We start from the raw sequence: 24,555 nt of genomic DNA on the forward strand, positions 1-24,555 counted from the left end.
TCTGTCAAAAATTGTAAACAAGTAACATTCAATGAAAAGATATACTCATCTCGTATTCTTCAGTTGTCTGTTTCCCCCGATGTGAGTGATGTCTTCCATACTAACAACAGAAAGCAGTGGAGCCACAGTCAAGTCTGTGCACAGATCCACATGTTTTATGTCAGCCTGTCTGGTGGCTGCAGCTGTTTCTTCTTTTTACTTTTCAGAGCCTGAATCCGGAGTTTCTGTTTCTGCTTTGATTAACAGGTGGAGCCCAATCCATTAATGTTAATGGCTAATCTCCTATTAAAATCAAAAGGCAACGATTGAAGCCTGATTTTGCGTTGCTGTTTCATTACCTGTTTGTTTATTGTTTTTGCTTTTTACATAATTTGACAACTGCAGACAGGTCAGATTATTACTAAATGTTTTACCTTTACTTTTTAGTAGCATCTGGGTTTTAAGAAGTAGATTAAGCACAAAAGTAATTGGTAGATCTCTATAAACAAGGAGTGGCAAAAACTCTGTAACATCATCTCTCTAGAGAGAAGATCTTCATATTTTTTAGGGAATGACAAACTGTAACGAGCACTGATGGAAAGCTGAACAATTCCTTTCTCAAGATATGCTTCTGCTTTGTTCTACATCTGGATAAATAGTTAAAATAAAAGATGTAAATTGTGTTTTATGCAGTGGATTTTTCAAAAATACGATGACTGGGTATTTCAAATGACTTTGGTGCTGAAGTGCAGAATCAACAAATTACTGCAAGTAGATTTGGATGATTTCAGAGCTCATCTTGAGCTTCTCCATTATACTGTAAGTGATCTAAAAGACACATGGACACGTGTTACCCAGCATGCTTGAATAAACACTTCAGATGGGGTTTAAACTGTTTAATTTTTAAAGTAAATTACAGGATTTGAGGAAATTAGCTGGCACTAATTAAGTGATATATCTGCCTTCCAGAGAAATACTAATAGCTGCTCAGGGCCATTTTTCATTGTGGTGTATCATGCAAACAGAAATGTCCAGTGTCCTGTTTTCACTGTTTTCATCTGATGTATTTCGAGATAAAATTTATGAAGGACAAATAGTAAAGGAAATATTTTTAACTCCTGGGAGGTTTCACAGAATTGCACACAATCACAGAATGGCCAGGGTTGGAAGGGACCTCAAGGATCATGAATCTCCAACCCCCTTTGGTTTGGTTGGTATGAGAATTGTCCTATAATGTTTTGGCCTGTTATCCGTACTTGCTGATCCAATTCACAAACAACTTTTTTATAAGCTGTAAGAGATTAAGAGATATTAAAGCAAGTCTGATAGTATACATGTGAGTAGATAACGCAGAATAAAAAGAACTCAGGATGAAGTAGACATATTTTTCTTCTTCATGCCACAAAACCGTAATAACTATAATAACTACAGTGTGTGAATATGATTTTTTTTTTTTTTTTGAGAGTGTGTGGAAATTGATATAGAGAAAGAAGCTTGGAAAACTGTACTGAAATTGTAGCCTTGTTAAGTAGAAGTCAACATCATTCCTCATTATGTACATTCAGGATGCTATGAAGGTTGTTCAAATACATTTGGAATTATGTGACTGAGAAGAAGAGAAAGACTTGCTGTAATTATTATTAGCTCTTTGCTATACAGAAATGGTCAACTCTTGGTTCAAGAGCCAAACATCTTCCCTTCCCCTATAAAAATTTTGAAAAAAGACAGTAACCTTGTTCAGGACAAAAGCTGTATCTCAGGATGATCAGTTTCCTGTGTGAGAATGGAAATATATGGCAAAATCAAAACAGTGGTGCAGATTCCTCCCAGACTTCTTTATTTTGCATTAATGGTTACATTAAGAAAATATATTTCTAAGAGGAGAATATTTAATGGAATTTGTACTATTTCTGAGTTTTCCACAAGATGCCAGCATCAGGAAGAGCATTTTAATTCAGTTTTGATAAAGAAGCTGTTGAAGAAACCTTCTTTTTTTAAAAAACAGTGTGTCTTTGAATTCATGTAGATGGTTAATCACTCATAAGCAAAAATGCAAAATGAAAGTAAAGCCTTATGTTTGGTTGAAGCAGCACGAAGTCTGAGTGAAGTGAGGTAAAAAAGGAGGGTATGATCAGTTTGAACAATTTGCTCTTAGAGAACTTCTATCAGTTTAATCAAAATGCACTGGAAGTGAATGGAAGTGAATTCAGTCAATAAAAGAGAATAAGAGAAAGGCCTTGAAATAGTGTTAATTACATTTAAATCTGAACTGAAATGAAAGACATTTTTATGAATTAAAAGATACATTGAGTAGAGAAAAAATTATGGGTTAGTATTCACTCTGTTTAATGAATGTATTTAGGACTGTGCAGCACATTGGTATCCTGAATAGATATTGCAGCTGATGTTAAGAAGTTGTAGTTATCACATTATAATATTAAAAAGCTTGTACCTTCAGACATTCTCAAAATATACACTTGGAGAGAGACCTCTGAGACAAAGATGATTTTCAATTAATGCTGTTGTACTTCGGAACAAAATATGACACTAATACAAAATCAGATGAAATCATTTTAATGACATGTTTCTTTTATATCTTTTATATAAATAATAATGTTTACAGCATTTGTAAGCAAAAGTTCATAAAGAAACAAACTTAATCAAAAAGTAAACTTCCAGAGGCCATCTCTCTTGATTTGCAAATAAATGCTCCTCTGATGTACACATTTATTTTAAAGCGTGCACTAATTAGCTTATGTGAAATGAGCCTAACAGCTGATATTTTATAATGAAAATGAACACTCAGCAACATTATTATCCAGTTTTCTGCTTTTCACTTAGCAGCTTGAGACTTTTTAGATTTCTATTCCATTTTTTTTTTTTTTTTTTTTACTTAAAGCAGATTGCCATTTTGTATCTGTAATACTTGCTTGTACTTTCTCAAATTGAACATGCACGAAAAGTGCACATTAAGGTTCATCTTGATGATTTGTCACGTTGCTCACCTGTTCTGCTTTTTGGGTTTTGTTGTTGTTGGATTTTTTATTTTTTTACTATGTTTAATTTTGGTTGAAATGAAGTCCTTCCAATTATGTCCATAGCTTTCAACACAAATGTAAAGGCAGGAGAGAGAAAAGTAAGTTCAGCACCTTATGTTGTACAGGTGAGAGGCTTTTGGCAAAAAAAAAAAAAAAAAAAAAAAGTTTGTTATTATATTGATGCATTCAATGATTTAAATAAGGTTTCAATGACGTTTGGGGAACTTTTTTCAGCTCCTCTGCAGGCTTTAAATTTAGAAGTGGTTCCAGTCATTGGCAGAAACCAGGAGGTGAATCTGACAGCCATCATACTGCCCAAGAACCCTAATTTGACTGTCTTCTACTGGTGGATAGGAAACAATCTTCAGGTACATGAATGGTTGTGACTGACATTATTTTTGATCTCTTTCCAGTAAAAATTGCATGACACCTTTTTACTTTATCATAAAATCATATAATGATTTTGGATTAGAAGGCAAAAAATCATCTCGTTCCAACCCCTGCTACAGGCAGAGGTACCTTTCTTTAGACCACGGTGACCAGAGTCCCATCCAGCCTGGCCTTGAGCACTTTCAGAGATGGGACATCCACAGCTTCTCTGGGCAGCCTGTGCCAGTGCCTCACCACCCTCATAGTTAATTTCTTCCTTATGTTTAATCTAATAGTTACCTTCTTTCAGCTTGAACCCCCTTGTCCTATCACTACGTGCCCTTGTAAAAAGAGCAATAAACATCTAAGTATTTCAACTGGGAATATTTCTTGTCTAATTGGGTTAATTTTTTGAAGGCAATTCTTTTAGTATCAGATATGTAAAATATTTCCTTTATGAGGGAGACAAAGTATGACACAGGAATGCTTCAGATAAGCATAATGAACTTTCATCTTGTAAATGTGCTGTCTACCATAATCCTTGCCTGTGTCTGTTCATTGTTATTGGCTTTGCCATTGCCAGAACTGATGTAATCTTGTTGTAGGGTGGGGGGGTGAGGTTTCTGATACGTTCAAATGTGGTCGGGGAGTACAGATCTCAACTTCACCTTGAAAGTTGTGATAGATTGGTGCACTTCCATGGGTCATGACAGAAGTAATCCACCTGACCTTGACTATGCCCCCATTTTTCAAGGCAGATGACTTGCTTGATATGATCCTGTAAAGTTCATAGAATCACAGAATATCCTGAGTTGGAAGGGACCAATGAGGATCAAGTCCAACTCCTAGCTCCACACAGCATCACCTAAAAATCAGACCTTCCTTCTGAGAGTGGTGTCCAAATGCTCCTTGATCTCTGGCAGCTCAGGGCTGTGCCCACTGCCCTGGGGAGCCCGTTCCATGCCCACCGCCCTCTGGTGCAGACCCTTTCCCTAACCCACAGCTGCCCCTCCCCTGACACAGCTCCATGCCGTTCTCTCAGGACCTGTTGCTGTCACAGGGAACAGAGCTCAGAGTTACTCTTCTGCTCCCTGTGAGGAGCTGCAGCTGCCATGAGGCCTCCCCTCAGCTCCTCTGCTCTGCGCTGAACAAACCAGGGGGCCTCAGTCACTCAGATTTGTGAGCCTGATTCCAAATCCCTTTATTTCAGTGGGATCTGAATATAAACTAATACTCTACCAATTAATCTCACAGAAATATTTGACTAATCTGGCAGCTATTCTGTTTATAAGAGTCCATCTGTTTAAAAAAAAAAAAAAAAGTCTCTATTGTAAATCATAATAATTTGATAAAATGTTGACCAGCGTTCTAAAAATATAATTGATGTGCAACTTTTGTGCTGTTATCTTTAGTGACAGTCTCCTCAGATAACTATTCTCCTGGTTGTTGTTGAAATTCTGTTTTCTACTTTTCTTTGCTTGCAAAGCCACTTCTTACATTGGACAGTTTTCTGGTGACGAAGTTCGCTGTGACAGGTGATGTCAGAGTAACAGTGCAGGCTTCCTGCGGGAACTCCATGCTACAGGATTCCAAAGTTGTCCACGTTTTTGGTGAGGCATAACTTGTCCAGTTTTTAATTGTTGTCTAATGTGTACTTGTATCTCTTAAACCAGTGCAGGCAGAACTGAACCTCTTATAAGATTATGTCTAAAGCCACATCTAATTTCTAAAATTAGAGGGGTGTACATAATGCTGAGCAGTGTGGTCTTATGGAACTGTTTCACTTGAAACCTTTTGTTTCCTTTGCTTATTCTAAATGTTACTGCGTTTCCCTAATGTAGCAATAACATTGAAATAGCATTTTTTCTTACGACTTCAGAGTTTGTTAGTATTTCAAAATACAATAGTTTAAATACTTCTGGAAAAAAAATAATAAAATTATTTGTCTATAGCATTAAAACAGTGTGAAATATTTTCCTTCTGCCACCATGTACAACCATTCCTTCAGCATTTGTCTGAGAGTTTGAGTTTGAATTATTGCTCTTTTGTACGTATTGAGCTCTTCAATAGAAGATGAACTTCTACTTTTGTTTCACATTATGCCTCAGTGTGCTTTGCTGTGTACTGTTGAGGCATAATATATAATGAAAAATGTAGTGCTGGCAAATTTATTCTATTTGCATTTGTGCTGTCACATGTGGGAATAGTGATATGTAAAAAAGTTTCATTGTAATGCAGAGCTTAAAATTCATGAAATACAAAATGAAACATATCTGTGACTTGAACAATGAAAGAGGATTCTGGTACTTTTGCTTTCAGCATACATACTAATTTAAAATAATGGTGAAAACCACATTCATGTTAAACAGAACTTTTACAAAACTTCTCGTTTATTAAGATAAATGGATTTAACATTTATGTAATCTCTTACAAATGCACCCACTATTTAAAAAAATCTTTAGATGTGTAAACACTCTTAGTGAGATGAGATTGATGCCTTTGGTTTCCAACACTGTTTGGCTGTTCATGTTGGGAAATCCTGATCTGAAGAGCAAGAAAGTACTGTTCATGAGGGATATTAAATCCTTGGAATAGAAAATCACATTGAAACAGAATTCTGTCCTAACAGTTAAGGAAGAAGTGTTTGAGTCACTCCTGTGCTCCAGGGAATCTATTTCCCTCCTTTGTATTAACTTCCCCAGGTGATCTTCTAAGGAGCCTGAAAGGAAAAAATGACAGACTTTAAAGACTGTTTGCTGAGGAGTAGCCGATTTCTAGTATTTCAGATATTTTGGGCATTATTCAGATAAATGTTTAGATGTATCTTTTTTTTTTTTATTATTTTATTTTATTATATATATATATATTTTTTAAGATGGCAGTAGTTACCCTTTGGTATTTGGAACAGAATTTCTGTTCTGGTTTTTCTAGTTAATCTATGAGATATGTGAAGTATCTATTTTGCATGAAAAACAGGAACATGTAAAATGTAAAAATATGTTTATGATTCAGCGAGAATAGAATCCATTGGCCCGTTCCCATTAAAAATTGAAGAATCCAATCATATTTATGTGGTATATTGTCTTAAAGAAAAAAATTACTGAGCAGGTTATGACCCCAAAAGATGAATTTAAATCTGTTTGGTTTATTTCTTTTTTTCCCCCTACTGCATTTTAATCTCTAGACACAAATTTGATGATGCTGATGAAAATACAGAAAGTAATTGAATGCCTGGCAGGAGTGTATTTTTGCTCCATATTACACTGTAGGCTCCTGAGGGATGGATTTGTTTTTTTCCTTTCCTCTTTGAGCAATGGATTATAATGGGGTTCCTAGGTAATGCAGTGCTGCATAGATAATGTGTGTGTATGTATACGTATATAAACACGCATACATCTACACACATGTATGTATAAATGTAGGAAAATATGTAAGTAGATAAATATATATGAAAATATATACAAAACCGTTTTTGCAGTCAGATTGTCAGTGACTCAGAAGTGTTTCTTTTTGCCTTTCTAGATCATTTTCACGTTCTTCCTCTGAAGTTTACCAAGCACCTGGACATGTACAACCCCAACATACCAGAGTGGAGGGAAGACATAGGGCGCGTAGTTACACGACTTGTTGCAAAGGTGCTCTTTCAGATTGCTCGTAAAATGTTCCCTTTCCAGTCATAAAACTTGAAGGTTAAGTTAATGCCTTCTTGTTTCAGGAAAAAAAAAAAAAAAAAAAGAGGCAGAGCAAAAGAATAAAATGAACCTCATGAGCCACATTTGAAACGAGTTTGAACCCAGTGTCACTTCTGTGGGCAGGCTGTAGATTATGACATCATAGCTTGGAAAAGTTCAGTTCTAACATAGCCTAATTGGCAATTAATGCTAATTATTGCTCTCTGGGATTAGCGATAGATATATTGGCAAATACTGCTGACTCCAAAGCAAGAAAAGTCAGTTAAATGTGATGTATGTAGGATATTGCATAATATAAAGACACAGTCTTTGTGAAGAAACAAAGCAGAGAAAAGAATTCATGATGTCAGTTGTGGAACTTCAAAAGTTATATATAACACACGGGCAGACAGTTTGTACAGCTGTTTTGTTTTTTTTTAGATCACGTTTGTAAAAGAAATGTGGACTGTGAGCAGTTGAATCATGTAGATTAAATCAAGTACAAAGCCACAGAACAGTTCTGTGAGATAACTGAAGAGCACTCCATAAAAATTGTGAGGTCTGGAGCTGTGCTGTCAGATACACACAGTGCCCACAGCAGAGTGTGCACATTCAGACTGTGAAGACAGTACCACTGTGTCGCAGATTGATGATGTCTTCAGAATGATTGTGTTTGAATTCAGTGGACTTTTCCTGGATTTACAATAGTGCAAATCAAATTTTGGAATTTTGACTGTATACAGTTTCCTGCTTTTCTTTTTTTAATCTTCATAACAAATGTCAAATTACATTCCTACTTTAATCCATTTATATATTCTACAAGCACTGTCAGTCTTAAAAATATTTTACTATGTTTTAAAATTAGCCATTTTGTTTTAATAAATACTAAATCATTTGCAAGACAATGGGAACAATCTAATTGAATTTCAGAATTTGTTTTGGGAAGGGCTATGGAAAATGCCATGGGTGTTGTCATTAGAATTTTGTGGCTCTATAATGAGGGCCACTCCAAAAGTGAAGCCATCTTTTTGGCCCACAATGTCAGAGGTGAATGTTGGCAGTATGGCAGAAGAGGTTGAACCTTCCCAGCAAGATTCCTTACATTTTGTTGCCATGTGACAGATGGCAGTAGAGGGGCAGGCTGACAAAAAGGTGTCTGACATGGAAGTGTGATTGGAACAAAGTTATGTCACTGAATTCCTCCTTGCAGAAAAAATGGCACTCAGTGACATTCATCAATGCTTGCTGAATGCTTATCGAGACCAAACAGTGGATGTGAGCACAGTAAGGCAGTGGTGATGCATTTCAGCAGTGGTAACAGGGACAGTGAGTCATCTGTGCTCGTGCAGATTATAGCAAGCACAGCATGCAGGCCTTTGTTCATCACTAATGAAAATGCACAGCTAATAGTGGTGGCTATTAGTAAAAAAGAGTGTTTTACAAAACGTTGAGAACTTGCTCTCTCCAGTAGTGCTATTGTACTCTTTGTAGTTGCTGTAGTTTCCATGGAAATAAATAGGTGGCATTACTTTTGGAGTTACTTATGTAACAAATGAAGCAATTTGGGTTAGAAAACAACTATTGCACAAACTATTTTGAAAAGCAGTGCATTTGTTTCATTGAGGGATGCAGATATTCATACCAGGTTCAGAAAAGGAATCTAAGTACTGTTGATCTCACCCTGGGAGAGTCTGTCCCATAGAAACAGAAGGAAAAGTAGCCTCTCTAAGGTTAAATTAGCTATAATGAACATGCCCATCTAAGTCTACTAACTGAATGGCCCACGATACATTTCATGTGACTTAGGAGTTATTTTTGAAGTTACTCAAAAAATACAGAGCTATTGCAGTTTTGCTAAAACTGTATGCCACTTCATTTGGCTTCTTTCCATGATGCCATTAAATCTTTTTTGAAGTGACAACAGTGCTTGGACCCCTCACATTTCAGCTAATTAGCGCTTGACTTCGCTCACGTTTTAGCTTCTGGTGGAATCTACTCTAACTATTAGAGATTTGAGTGCTAAAGAATTAAATACTCACAAAGCATTACTCATCTATTTTATATAAAATACGAAGAACACTGTCCTATAATTTACCATATGTGTTTGTCTTCACAGGAAACCAATATACCTGAAGAAACGCTTATGACAGTAGTGAAACCTGGTCTGCCCACAACTGCGGACTTGCACGTGCTCCTACCAGCAAATCAACCTAAAAGGAAGAGAAGTGTAACTAGTGATAAGGTAACCAGAACACTGTATGTCTGGTTAGAGCAATCTTCATCCCATTTTGAAATCAGTGACTGTACTCACTTTTTCTTTATGTGGGATTAAAAGGTATAACTTGACTATGTAAAGATCTCTCTCCTATCTGACAAAAGATATGTAAAAGCTGAGAACAGATATGGCTGCCCTGTATGGCACTATTTACCCCACCTTTTATAGTAAAGAATAAATCCTGCCAGAAGAGACAGAAGAGAAGAGGCAGAAGAAGACATGATTAATTAATTATTCTACTAAACAATAGCCTGCAGTAAGCCTTGATCCCTCTTGATGCTTAAAAAAAAACAAAACAAACAAACAAAAAAAACAGAAAAAGAGAAACATTAGTGGTGACATATCAATCTGTGAAGATTGGTAGAGCACAAGGAAGTGTTTCTAAAAAGAGACAAACCATTTCTTCACTTCTGTCCAACAGAAACAGAACCTTAACAGTTGATCTGTAATAGCTGACCCGAAGAATGTGAAGCAGGTAGTTTCTTCCTTTATCATCTAATGTCCTTTTCAATTGCCAAGAAGCAAATACAGTGAACAAGGCAATGAAAATATGATATTAACTTCTCTGCCCCTCTTTCCAAACCTTCCATAATAAAAAGCCTATACCTGGAGAAAATCAGAATATTGTTTGGCCCTTGCTTGTTAATTTACAGTTTTTGTTATTTGTCCTTTTGCTGTTATAGAGAAGGAACAAATCCCAAGACTGTGCCTGCATATTGCAATTCAAGTCCTACCTGTTACAAAGAGTCACGGTATAAGATATTTTTAATTTTGAAGGGCATTTTGCCACTCTATTAGACAAGATCACAGTATTCAAAAGGTTTGCTGAAGTAGAAAAGACAAAGCTCTCATACTAACACAGTATCAATAGATTGTTTATATTATTGCTGTGGTACAATTGTGAAGGTCCAAATGAAAGTATTGATGTTGTCCAAGTGCCTGAAGAGGTTTCTTACAGAAACAGTAGTGTGAAGTAGATGGAAAACAGTGTGAATGCACAGAATGTATCCTAAATCTTAGTTACTTCTCTCCCTCTGTAATCATAATGGAAATCCCTAGGAGTCTGAAATCCTGGTTATACTGCAGGAAACAGTTAATTTTAATAGGTTGTTTCTTTTGTAGTGAGCTATTTCTCTGGCTTTTGTCCAGGTGAGTATTAGCACTTCAAAATTGCTTGCATCTTTCTACTTCTTTAAGAGGCGAGGCGCAGCTTCTAAACGAAATTATTTATCTTTATTCTAAGCATATTTGGAATAGATATTTTTAATAATTTAAATGAACTGATGATGATTGATTCTTGGGTTCCGCAAACATTTCTGTGCAAAATGTTATGCATATTAGTTCACTTTACATCTGAGCTGTTATATTAGAGTTGTGCTTCAATGTGAAGAATATAATTAATTATAGTCAATGCTGTCTCCATTTTTCATTGTTTCTGTGTGAAATACCCCATGAGTTACTTTGTAGCATAAGGAAGAGCAATCATATATTGCAAATTATTTGGGAAAACTTGTGTTTATATGCACTATTCACATAGGGTTCAAACCTGCGTGTTTCCTATAGACCTAGGTGGAAACCCAGGTGTAAGGTGAGAAATAATGAACAAGATCTAATTGCTTGAGCAAAAACCAGAGCAAAAGTTGGGTGTCTTGAATACCTGCCAGGAAATTACTGTGTTTTCAAAATTAAGCTACAAGACTCAGTAACTGAGTTTACTGATTGAAAGTTTGATTAGGCTAAAGCAGTGCTCCCTCTTGCCTTGTATGACATGAATGTGTGAATGAGTCTTGACCAAGATTAAGTAACTCTATTTCAGTGGTGCCAACATCACTTCAAAGGCTTCTAACCAATATTATTCTCATACTCATTCTCTTTTCACTCACTAGGCAAAAAGATAAATACTTAAGAGTTATCTGGAATAATTTTCTTGTAAAATAACTGGGGCCATGTTCACATCACCATTAGACTGAGTCATTCCTCTGCGAAATATCTAATAAAGTCAGTGGAATGGTTTCAGAAGTTAAATGTTCCTCAATATGAGGGTGAATATTTGAATCTAAACCTTTGTGAAGTCTCTCCATAGCATGAGAGAGATGGCAGAGATTTCTATTTTCTATCTGTTACACTGCAAAGGCTTCTCAAAGATGAGCACCATAATTGGTAAAATGATAAAAAGAGCTTCTTGTGAAGGTTTCATAGATATAAAGCATATTTCTAATTCGTCATACTGTGGGAAATTGTATCTTAAATTATAAGGCATAGACTGTAAAACTAGCTTTGATCTTTTAGAAAATTACCCATGTTGAAGACACAAGGAAGTAAAATGGCAAATTCAGCCAGTTTGTCATCTGGAGCTAGAATACGATGGTATATTTAATGGTTCTGCTCCATAAAAATATGAGCAACCATATTTTAGTATGCTCTGCCTATTGGAGAAAAATAGAAGAAATCCTGATTTTTTCCACATGAATGGATGTATATATTTCTGCAGAGTGTTGTTAAAAATTAGACATAAATGGAATCCATCCCATTATAGCAAAAGAGATGACTTGAATTACGGCATGCAGTTCATTATGAAATAGCAGTTGCTTTTCATAGCAGGAAATCTAAAGTGACATTGCAGGTTGTCTTTTGATGGGGTTAGAAAAATTGATAGAGTTTTTAATATGGATTATGCATTGTTTGAGTTATGACTGAGGTAGACCCAACAGTGTGTGCAAATATGCTGTCTGTTCACATACTGCGTAAACTTAAAGGGTTTGCTAAGCAGAAAGACAGACTGGGCTATTAAAGATTTGACTTTTTCAGCATTTGCAGCTTGTGAAGTTTTGCATGTTTTTTTACTATGGAATTTCTTAAGATTTCAGCTCTTCGGTGACAAGTGCTTTCTAACTTTCTCTCCATACAATAAACCAGTGGTTTTCCGAGCATTGAGTCTCTCAAAGTAGAATGAGTGAAAGAAGAGTGAGACATTCTCTCTTTTGTGTTTTCAGAGAATAGCGGCTATAAAGCAGGCCTTGAATGCACACAACATCAGTTTCTTTCTGCGGGGAGGATACTGGGTCTTAGTGACATTAGCAGACTCTGATTCAGGTAAATATATAAATAAAACTTTGGGTGCTTATTAGATGGGTTAAGGAGGAAGTCTACATATCAGTATATGTATACGTACAAATGCATGTATTTACTTGGGGCTTATTATGTATAGATAGACACACATATGTACACATATATATTATGTATATATACACACATATAGTGTTTCTGTGTGTATTCTTAGTTGATACTTTTTAACAGTCGCCACCAAATAAATATTTATTCTGTAATTTCATTTTGTCATATGGCATTATTTATATCACAGACTTCTTGCTGTTTTCTGTATGGCCAGGGAAGAGCTAATCAGGCTTCCAAAAAAACCATTCAGTAACCATCTGTGCTAGCTTCCAAGAAAGCAGAGCTTCTTAAGTCCTCTGATAATATAACTCTACACATCTGTGATGTAGCATGGTATCACAGCATTGTGCTAAACTGTGTCACACACGTGGATCCACAGATCTGAATCTTCCTGTAGGGTCCCCATAAAGCGCTGAACTGCTTGGCTAATGCTGTTCTGAAAGATCTACTTTGTCTCTGCTTGAAACACTTGAAACAGGTTTTTTTGGCATTTATTTCCTCCAACTCTGAATTTACACTTTAGGTTGAAACTGGTTGAAGGGAGTGAGAATTTTGAATAGAGTTATGTTAAAATGATGTTTTAACTAGAAAATTCAAAATTGACTTCAGCCACATATTAAAACGTCCCATAGTCTTTGTGTATCATTTTATTAATATATTCTTGTCTCTTACTTGAATGTGTTGTGGGAAAAAAGCTTAACTGACCCAATCTATTTATGCTAATACTGATGTGATACTTTATCTATCAACTCTTAGTAGAAGATTAAAGTTTTTTTATCTAGTCTCTTTAATGCAGAATCGTGTTACAGTTTCACTGTGGTACCTTGTCTGGTCAATACTGGAAACCACTTACTTAAGGGATTAATATCCATTTGCCAGCTCAAAAAGCTGGAACTGGAAGAATCCCACATTCATTCTAGCCTTTACCATTGTATGACCTTGATGAGCTCAACTGCTGTTCGTAGCCCTAGTTTCTCCGTCTGCAAAATTAATAAATCCTTGCTTTTGCGTTGTATTTATGTAGGATATGTCATCGTTTCCTTTGATATCTTTAGAATCTCCCAAAATCTGGATGACCTAAAAGAGGACATGCTAAGCAATTGTTCCATGTTTTATTTCAGACTCTCAAAGAATTGGAGGAGGCAGTGGCTACTGGGCTATTGTGGTTCTCTTTGTTATCTGTCTAGTCGCAGTTGGGGCTTTCATCCTCTACAAGTTCAAAAGGCAAGTAAACTTAATCAATGACATTCATATTTTGAGATCTGGACTTACCCAAAGATCAGCTAAGCAGAGTTTGTTGTTTGGAAGGGAGGTTGAAGTCCACTGCTTTGAAAGTCACATTTTTTCTGAACCTAGAAATGAAGATGCTGCACTGGTGTTTGGTTTTGCTTGCTGTGTTCCAAGATAAATAGCAGCAATATGGGAACTATGGAGAGTTTGTTCAGCTTGTTTAAATAATATTGTCAAAAAAGATGATGCTATTCCTGACTAATTCCTACCTCATTACTCTTAGCAGCTACAAATAAACTAAAGTTATCAGGACAATAAGTACATCTGCAGTGCAGTTTTGTCAAAAGGTACAACCCTGAGGAGTTTCTCTTTGCACATGTTACATTTTGAATGTTGGGACAATGCCACACAGATAAAGTGATGGAAATAGGTTAGCATTAATTTGACACTGGGGTGTGCTGAGGGTAGAAATAATTTTTGAAGTTGCTTTATGTGAGACATTTCCTCAAATGTGACAGTAGTTACCTTGCCCGTGTTTGACAGTCTGGTAGACCTTTAGTCCTCAATTGGTTTTAATGATAGCTACTTGGATGATGTGTGATTTAAAGGATTTTGTTCTTTTTTCATGAATTTGTGTTATCGTTGGCTATCTTCTTTGTATTTTTATATCTTTGGTGCATTGAGTAGCTATTGGGTTTGATAATACTGGAAACAAGCATCCATTATTATAAAATCTTTATTTAGCAAGGCCTTCTATTGATTTGTTGTATTGTTTCAAGATGCATTTCTATTTGTAATAAACGTAACCTTATAGAAGTGGATGTGGCACTGAGTTTGTGATAACAGTAAGAGTAAATAGCATCTAGGAGTCTATATAGGTGAGAATTTTTAAATGAACAGAGAAAAACCTTGCCAAGCATCTCTTCATTTTCTTACTGCAGAATCCTAGTTGCTTAGAGCCCATGGTGACTGATTGCTCTAAAGGACAAAGCACATAATGCAGTATCAGACTGTTTGTAACTAAATAAAAATCCATTTCCCTATTTTACGTGCCTGCGGGAAGAAAAAGCATAAAAATGGTTGATGTGATGTAATTATATTATTTCAGTAGCAATACATGCAGGATTTGTTGCTTGTAGTATGGGATCATAAAACTTGCTTGTGATGTGTTTTGAAAGCAGTATGACTTATATCTTTTATTAGCTCTTAAATGAGAGCAATTAAATAACAGGCGCAATTACTGCATGGCAAAAGAAGTATAAAATATGCAAGAAAGGAAGAAAAAAGAAGTGTTTTCCCTGAGTCCTTTTTAAAATGCTCAGTGAGCCATTTCTTTATAAATAGAGCTTTTATTAAGGAGGAAACTACAGTACTATTTGCAGATTCTGAGCCTTCATGTCTCACACACTTCCATATATAATTTGTGAAAATCATTTGCATTTAAATTTCATGGGGTTGAAATTTGGGGTGCAAGTGAGGAGAAATATGATACATATTCAAATGTTTCTCTGTAGCTTGAAAGTAGCTCCTGCCATTGATGAATATTTGGTTTTGGTCTGTATCGTATCTCTTCCTGAGATATTTGGCACAATTATTTTTAATCATTTCTCCTAAGCTTTTTCAAGATTACTTTTTTCTAGTTGCATCTTTTTTTTTATATACAATTTGGTTTTCAAACAATATTGAGAGCCTATGTGTTCAGTTGGAAAAGTCACTTTTTCCCCATCTGTTCCCCATGAACTCCTCTCCCACAAATGTCTAATCCCTTAAAAAAATATTTCCTGTGTTTATAAAGACTGAAATTAAATTGCTAGATCCCTATGGAGTATTTACTTACAAGTGCAATCCCTTTAATGTTGGAACCGAATGTGTAAGTTTACAAACTGGCCCATGGGACTGAGGTTATGAAACTGAAATGTCTTTTATTACTTATAAGCCAACCTGCAATGCATGAAGGCTTGTCAATGCCTATATATTAAGAATTAATTTGCTGAAAGAAGGCTATATTTAACAAAAATCGTTCAAGTTTATGAGATAATTTCAGTGGAATAACACTTTCTGAGCCCTCAGACAACACGTGAAAATATAAATACTAATTATTTCCACATAGGAATTACAAAAATATATAATGCGTTGAAGTGTTAATACTGTCCATAATTTTTATGTATGATTCACAAAATTGAGGCAGAAATGTAACAGATTTGGTGGCCCTTTCCTTTCAGTTATGTAACTGATAGCCTGATCGTCGTTTCAAAAAAGTGCTAAAATTCCTTTTCTTCCTCCAGAATCAGAGAAAGGTTTATGAATCTTAATTTTATCATTACACTGTTTGGGTCTTGCAGTTTACCTTGGGAATAGGAAATCCAGGCTGCCCAGAAAAGGCTGCACAAACATGACTCGTATTACTATCTTTCTTTGCCAGCCCAAAGGATTTTTCTTTATTCAACGTTAAATTTGGTACTTGAAAAAATTTGCCCAGTACATGAAAAATAAATTTTTAATTTTTAATGTTGATATTTTCTAAAAACTGACTCTTGGACGTGGACTCTATGATCCTTACGGGTCCCTTCCAAATTGGGATATTCTATGATTCCAGTCTGATCCTGCTAGTGAACAAAGTTTGTTTTAGACATTCTGAGGGGAAATTTTCAGTATATGGCAGTAAGATGCTAAAACTTGCTATGGCTGTGACACATGGCAGCAAGCATGAATATTGGATAAGTCAAGAATAATTTTTCTTTGCTTTGCTCTTCCTTTCTGAGTATGGAAATCACTGGTCTGATGCCTCAAGCAAACAATATGTTACAACACTCAGTAGTATGCTTCAACTATCCAGGTAAAGTGCATTACAGCTGCTTCTTCTGACCAGAACAGTATGAAACAGCTGGAAAATATTTTAGAGAAATCAGTTCAGGTTTTTTTTAAACAGATCAGAGACCTGCATATATTGTTTTCTATACCATCCCATCTTTGCTAAATTTGGTTCAGTAAAAGAACATATCATCTATTCCCTTCAAAACAATGTTTATATTTTCTATGGGTTTCATGTCGTCATCCAGAAAGGATTTTTTCCTTCTTTTCTTCCTCTCTGGGGGGCCCTGGGCAATGACATAGAGAAGGCAGATAGCACTGTCTGAACTAAGCAACGCGGAGGAAAGGAAAATTGTATTTTAGCCACATAAAAGCTGCCATTTAATCATTATGTTACTAGTGGAAGTTGTGAAATCATTCTTTTATTATTTTTTACTTCTGCATAACAACAGTACATTGGATTAATCAATCCCGAGCAGATAGATGGTTTTTCTGCTTAGGAATTTTACTTGGTTAACAGTAAAAAATTCTATTCCCTAAATGTGTGTGATAGTATTCATCTTTTAATTTGTGTGCAAACTACTGCCTGTACCCTAAAACTGAATGCTGTGTTTCATAAATCTCTGTGAGTCTACTTCAATTAAATTTATATCATTTTATGTGTAATTCTTTTTTATTCCTGGGACTGTCTAGCACCACTTTTGGTAAATGAACCTCCTCTTGGGTCATTTCTACAACGAGGAGCAGAACTGTTAACTTTCTGCCTCATTGACTAACTATCTCATTTTCAGCCTCTGAAGAATACCCCCACCTTGCTTATACTGTTTTTATGTTCCATGAGAGCAAGTTTAGTCCCAGTCCATGCCACTTAGTTTTATATACATACATATATATATATATATAAAGGCACTAATTTAATGGTCTGTAATATTTCATAAAAACTTCCTCAGAAATCAAAGTAATAGCATGTATAAAAGATTTCCAAAATGAAAGAGGCGAGTAAGTCAGGAGTGCCTTAAAGCACAAAGAAGGCATTCCTCTGAACATTAATCCAAACATAGTAAAGCCTGCACCACAATAAAATATTCTATTTAATTTATTATTATTGTTATTAGTTTTATTTAAATTTCAGAAGCATGAGGCATTGTTCTATGTATTTTGCCAAGTGAATATGTTCCTGTTTCTTAAACTAAACAGAAACTTAATCAAGCCTCTGGAAAATGAGTGAAGCCATGTATTTGTTCCACAAGGTGGGAATTGAAAGGCAAATAAACTAGGGAGTTTAAATGAGTAGGAATCAATATCTCATCCCCCTCCTGCTGTTTCATACTGCTTAACAGTTTTAAGTGCAAGCAGTTTCTGATATGAACTGGTTAGAATCTGTGAATGCAGTAAGCCAATTGCTTTCTCAAATATCTTCTAAAAGTTGTGTGACCTGAAGGGGTCAGTCAAACCCATGTGCTGGGATATTCATTAGTTTTGTAGAGAATTAAGTTACCCATTCATATTTTTGTGGTCCTCAAAGCAGGCATGAATATTTCTTCTTCCTCATGATTGAAATAAAATGCTACAGAGAAAACAAAAGGAGCTAAAAATGTAAACCGTGGAGCCCTGTGCAGCAGAGATAATTGTCTCCAGCGATGAAGGCAAAGCACATGCATTTTACAGCTGAGGGGTAACCCCCCAAATAAACTATTGCATAATTTTACTCTCTGTTCTTACGAATGTGCTTTCAATTTTCTTATTGCTGATAGTAATCTCTTGGGTCACATTTCATGTCTTGTCATGTTTTCACAGTAATCTTTTATGTAGACCCAAGCATTTCAGCTCTGCCTACTTCAGTTACATTGGACTGAACACAAGTTATTTCCTTAAGAAGAGCAAAGCACATCAGGGTACACACATCTTTTTTTCTGTATAATCAGAGGTAGCAGCTTCCTTCCTGCAAGTTAGATCAATGTGGAGCAACTGGAAAATTGCCAGAAGCAGACCTATCTTTTGCAAAGATTCGGCATCCCCATCCTGTTTTCATCCCACAGTGTGGTTGTCCCAAGTAAACAGAACATCTGGCACGTGATAAAATGCCCGTTAAAGAGACTTGTACTATCATTTTCTTGAGTCTGGTGGAACTTTCTCCTTGTAAAACTTTAACCAATATGAAACATGTAGAGATCTCTATCGTGAATAAAGGTCAAATGCCTATGTATGCCTACACAAGACCTGTAAAGTTCCTCCTCCCATCCATATTCCTTGTTAGAATCTAAGATACTACACTGAGTATCTGAACTTTATACCTTCCATGAAGGATCTACACTGAGCAGCACTGGGCTTATAGGTTTAGGTGAGTGAGAAATATCAGCTTATGCCTTTTCTCCTTTTATTCATAACCCATAAAGAAGTGCTCTTAACAATGATGAGTTTAATGTTTACATGTGAACTTGTGAAGTTTCTTCATTCATGCGCATTTAATAGTGTGTATTGGGGTGATGGTGATTGGGATGATGTGTTAAGGCTAGTAAATTTTAACACATACACAACTTGAGGCTTCAGGATTTATACCAAAGGATGCACCCTGTTGACCTGGTTTCAGGCACATACTACAGCCTTAGAAAATCCAGGCAGATAACAGTCAGATTAGCAGCTGTCCTTGCTGTAAAGGTCTGGTGTGACATATGGGTTTGAGGTAGATAAAATTTTTATTATGTCAAAAATATCTTGATAATGCCATTGATGCGTCTGAAGTTTGTCAGAAATACAGCTTTGAGAAAATCCCCCAGTTCTTGTGGAAACATATGTCTACTTCTGCAGATGTGCAGCAAAGACATTCTTTTGAGTTTTGTTTCCCACAGGAATTTGGTGGTGGACTGAAAGGAGAGCAATTTGACAGATTGGATGCAGGTCTGATTGAGCTGAATATTGTTTTCCACATGACTAGTTTCATTAGCAGACATATAATAAACTGTCTGAAGTTACTGGCCCTAGAGAAAAAAAAAAATCACAGTGAATTACCTAATGTATTTGGTTTTGTAATGAGGTGTGTCCTCCTTTCTTTTACAATGGCTTTTTTAACCCAATTAATGGGAAGAGAGTGATGCAGGAATTGGCTTTGTTAGTGTTGGAGAAGCCCTCAGATTTGCTCAAATACCAGATTAACACTGTGATATCAAATATTCTATCCATCCCTGTCATTTGCATTTGGTTGTACCTGTGCTTTATTTTATTCCGTACTCACTGAGGTACAGAAGAGTAAAACCAATTAGATTTCTTTCTTTGTGTTGCTTATAAATAAAGCAATAAAATATTTGATTTATATATATGAAGGCTGCTCTGAGAGTAATTTTTTTAATGTTGGCCGACAGGATTAGAGGTGAATGTTGGTGGTATGGCAGTAGACGTTGAACCTTCCTGCCAGTATTCCATTACATTTGTTGCCGTGTGGCAGATGGCAGCAGAGGAAGTCTGACAAAATGACATCTGATGTGGAAGTGTGAATGAAAGAAAGGTGTGCCACTGAATTCCTCCATGAAGAAAAAATGGCACTCGTGGACATTCATTGATGCTTACTGAATGCTTATAGAGACCAAACAGTGGATTTGAGTACAGTGAGGCAGTGGGTAAAGCATTTCAGCAGTGGTGACAGGAGCAGTGAGTCATCTGTGCTCGTGCAAATTGTTACAAGCACAAGGATGCAGACTCTTCCTTGTTCATCTTGTTCATAGCTGTGTTGAAAAAGAGTATTTGGTAGCTAAGAATTCGCTCTATTAAATAGGGTTATTGTGTTCTTTATAGCTGTTGCAGTTTCCATGAAAATAAATGGGAGCAAACTGTGTGTGTGTGTATGTATGTGTACATATGTATATGTGTGTATGTGTATATGTATATATAAATATGTATATATGTGTGTGTGTATGCATATGGCTATATAGTAGGTATGTGTACATACATGGGTACAGATAGAGAAGATGCAGTTCATCTCTTGGTTAGTCAAAGGGAGAAAATCCCTTCCATTCATGTTTCAGTTCAGCAATTTCTGTTTACTGTAATTATTTGTGATGTATTGAAAGTTTATTATCAAATCAGGATGCTGCAGAAACTTTTAACTCAAATTAAAATGGTGCCACTTGAAATAGAACCTTTCTTCTGAAATAACATTTAAACTCGAAAGCCAAAGCACTGAAACACATTTATTTTTCCTGCTATTGTACTGCTGCCAAAATATGAAGGAGAAGGTGGTCATTTTTAGAGAGAGACCCAAGAATTACTGTCAATCTCTCTGTCTTTGCACTGTAGCTGAAAGAGCACAGCAGAAACTTCAGCTTAACCTCAGCAGCTCAACCTCATATTCCATTTTTTTGTTATTGTCTGCCCATTGTAATGATTCCTGTTTGAGAGTGGACTTAGCCATGATCTGCTGTCACAATGATTGAGCTGTCAGACTGCTGCTTGCTACATGGAAACAGAGCTCACAGCCTGCATCTCCCTAATCAGAAGTATCTTCTTGATGAACAGCAAAGGATGCCCTCATGTGCCCAAGCTGATTTCAGATAGCAAAGCTATAACAAAGGCCATGGCTGACTAGGAATGTTTAAACGATAAATTCTGTTGCAAAAATTAGAAGCTTCTGATCTCTTCCTTTTTGATTTTACAGTTCTCACATAAGTTAATCTAGTTAAGAACTCTTTATTCTTTAAAGCTTTCCAGGTTCAGCTATGGTGCTAATCATCCATTGAAACTGATAGAGCCATTTTGTAGCATACTTTCTGTTTTTCTAGACACAGTTCAAAGTGGAGGAATTAAACACTGTCTTCCATAGAAAGCTTGGTCTAATCCATCGTTTCCCAGTACTGCTTCAATGCTGCCTGCTTATCTCTACCCAGATTCCCCTGCAAGGAGGCAACGTCTTCTTTCTTTCCCATTCATATGCTGGTTTACCTTCTTACTCCGTACCCCTTGTTCCTGGACTCTGGTGTGTCACCCTCTGCTCCCTTTCATTCACTATTTGCTGGATTTCTCCTGCTTCTTTCCCCTCAACCCTAGTACAGTATGGGAGTGTTATTGAACACTAACCTCCAGTGCTAGCTCACCTTGTCTGAGGAGGTGGGCCTGACTTATTGTGACTCAGCTTTAATGTTTGTAAACCTGTCTGAAACCAGGAATAAATGCCCGTTGGGTCTTTTTACTGCTTTACTTTCTAAAAATAGTCTTTCTGTGTTTTTAGTTGTTTCTGTTTTTTTTTTTTCCTGTCAGTCTTAGTAAGAAGAATTGATGCTTAAGTCTTACACTGCCCTGAGCATCCTTGTGAGGCAGTTAAATAAAACTGTGGCTGAGAATAATTAGTTGATAACTTTAACTTGGGAACATAAAATTAAGGAAGAGTGTGACTGGTCCTGTTGTGTGATTCTAGTACAACTTCTTGCTGCTGCAGGTCTTCTCTGTTGTCAAAATGTGTGTGGCATGAAGGACTTCCATCACAGGACTTTTTCTCCTTGTCCTATTTAGGAAACTACCAGGCAGGAATGTCTATGCCCAGATGCACAATGAAAAAGAGCAAGAGATGACAAGCCCTGTTAATCATAGTGAGGACACCCAGAACATCATCCAGGGTGAGGAGTTTATTGATGATGATCTGGACTCTCAAACGCTAGGTAACGCAAGAGGTAACTTCATTTTTAGTTCATATATTTTTGTAAGTAACTCATTTTTACTTGATGTTCATTTTCATTTTAGCTTTGTGTTTTTTTGTTTTTTTTGTTTTTTTTTCTCATAATCATTTTCTGTTCAGATTTGGGAAAAAGTAGCACACCACTAACTAAGTATTATCTCAATTATCTTCATTTTGCTTGCTTGTAATACAGATTAATGTATGAGTAAGCATGCTATACAGAAGCACAAGTACAGAGGCAGTAGAGTTTAATGTCAGGAGACTTTCTCAGGCAATTTTAGGGAGAAAATATATTTCATAAAACAGGATATAATTGATAGCATTTGAATTAGCTCAAGAATCCTCTGAAATAGTAGAAAATCAAATGTATGTCAGTAGAATTTGTAGAGTCAATGTTTCCATTATTTCAGATTGCTATATTTATCCATTGCTATATTTGCCATTATATTCCAGTGGCATTTAAAATTTTCATTATTAAAAACATTAAATTTATTCCTCTATTAAAAATATTATGAGCCTTCCTATTTTAGCTGTTAATTTACTAGTATTCATGGGGTAGCCATAAAGAACCTTTAAGACAAACTTTCTGTGAAACTCTGAGCAAATGATTTCATTGTCAGGTAGAAGTGTACATCCTGGCTCCCTGTGATTATTTTTAATGTAGCGTAGAGTACTGATGTGTTAAGTTCATTTCCTGTAAAATGTACCATTGCGTTCAGAGTGTGTTCAGGTCGTAGTTTGAAAAGTGTAGGACAGTGGAAAAAGCTCTCCAGTTCCATTCGTACAAGTCTTACGAAAATAAATCAGATAACCCAAAGCCTCTGGTATTTGTGACAATCCTTTCATGGTGTAACTGGCAACTGTAATGTTTTCATGAACCCACAGAAGGGCATCTATATTAGGTGGGCCAGAGGTACCCTGAGGTAAGAGAATCATGGGAGAAGAGAGATTTCTTTGATGTGGATTTCACCTTTACTTTTTGTTGTATATATCTTCTTTTTCATTTGCTGAACCTCATGCTACGTCAAGGTTCTTGGAGATATTATTTTAGAGTACAATGGAAGCGTCTACCCTCCTGCTTTGTTGTCTTTGTATATTTCTCTATATTCTCTGACAAATAGTGTGTATGAGTATCACTGTTTTCATTCACATTTTGTAAGACCTTTTTTGCACTCTTGACTCTATTGAAATTAGTTCCAAGAACAACCTTGGAAAACAAAGTCTCTGTTAAAATTGTTTGATCAACCTATCTCCAGAATCTTTAGAGAAGGCTGAATGCTTATGAAGTCCGTGCAGACATTTCTGTTAAAGTGGAACATTCAAACACTTCCAATAATGTGAAAAAATATAACTTTAAATGGTAGAAAATCCCTTTTGGCCTATTTATAGAAGGGAGCTAGTAATGCTGGAATAAAGAAAATCTACCCTCATTTGTGACACATTTGGAAATAATCTCTACTTGCTTCTGCTGGCTACGTAAGCCTGATCCTACACTCCTTACATAGAGAAAAAAATATCATGTATCCGGGCAGAGTATTGTTAAGGTTAAAGGATGCAAGATCACAGTGTTTTGAGGTGAAACTTAAGACAGTTAGCAAATGCAGCTCTTGAGGTAGGTGATTTGTGCTTCTGCCAGGTTGTCAACACCAAAAGCTTTTCCAGCAGAGCATAAAAGGTTCGTTTCTGTGGATCCTAATCATCTATATTCATCAGCTACTGTACAGCTTCAGCTTTTAGACACAAGACTGTACTTAAGACAGAAAACTGTCTTTCAGCTCGCTGTACCATTTTGTTACTTATAACACGTTCTACTAGGTCCTGTATCACTTACTATTGCCAAGAAAATATTCCTGTTCTATGTTATCTGGGTAGAGTACGAAACGTTGCAATCTGTGCTTTATATAAAATTCTGTTTTACAACATTATTTGCAGAAGGTTCCTATGCTGTGGAGATCCCTTCTAATTCTGGTGATCTTTCTCCCTCCCTGTTGGGAGAGGTCTGTAACAACCTCCGCTCCATGCACAGCAGGGTTTTGCAGGCCTAGCTTTCTGTTGTTCTCTCTTCTCGTAACTTTTGACTTTCTGCAGTACAATATTTCCAGACTCACCCATCCACTTTTTTTGTTTTCTATATATTTTATGTTGCCTACTTTATCGCAACCCCCACCTTGGGACTCCTCAACACCATTACCTTGCAGTGACTCCTTCTGGGAGAAGTGGCAACTTGAACAGCTACAGAGTTCCCCTATTGCTGATGCCGGTCAGTGTCCAGTCCCAGGTCAGTGGCATGTTGAATGGATGCCTCAGGTGCCATTCTCCTCCCTCACCTGCACCCCTCGAGACAAC

General features: G+C 36.3%; 1 protein-coding gene across 7 annotated transcripts in view; it reads left to right on the forward strand.

Annotated features, from left to right (window-relative positions):
• SORCS2 (sortilin related VPS10 domain containing receptor 2) overlaps window positions 1-24,555 on the forward strand; it is a 537,034-nt gene that overhangs the window by 502,056 nt on the left and 10,423 nt on the right. For 2 of the 7 annotated variants that reach the window (XM_085223524.1, XM_031553294.2), the window contains 8 exons: window positions 3,252-3,385; window positions 4,873-4,996; window positions 6,909-7,021; window positions 9,174-9,299; window positions 12,326-12,425; window positions 13,628-13,730; window positions 22,047-22,204; window positions 24,408-24,487. In XM_085223524.1, coding sequence (XP_085079650.1) covers window positions 3,252-3,385; window positions 4,873-4,996; window positions 6,909-7,021; window positions 9,174-9,299; window positions 12,326-12,425; window positions 13,628-13,730; window positions 22,047-22,204; window positions 24,408-24,487 — 938 coding nt within the window. The remainder of the gene's footprint in view (window positions 1-3,251; window positions 3,386-4,872; window positions 4,997-6,908; window positions 7,022-9,173; window positions 9,300-12,325; window positions 12,426-13,627; window positions 13,731-22,046; window positions 22,205-24,407; window positions 24,488-24,555) is intronic. The other 5 variants (XM_085223526.1, XM_085223525.1, XM_085223527.1 and 2 more) reach the window with 5 other exon arrangements.

This window comes from Meleagris gallopavo, chromosome 4, assembly GCF_905368555.1.
Source record: "Meleagris gallopavo chromosome 4, MGAL_WU_HG_1.1, whole genome shotgun sequence".
In the NCBI taxonomy this organism is placed as follows: Eukaryota; Metazoa; Chordata; class Aves; order Galliformes; family Phasianidae; genus Meleagris; species Meleagris gallopavo.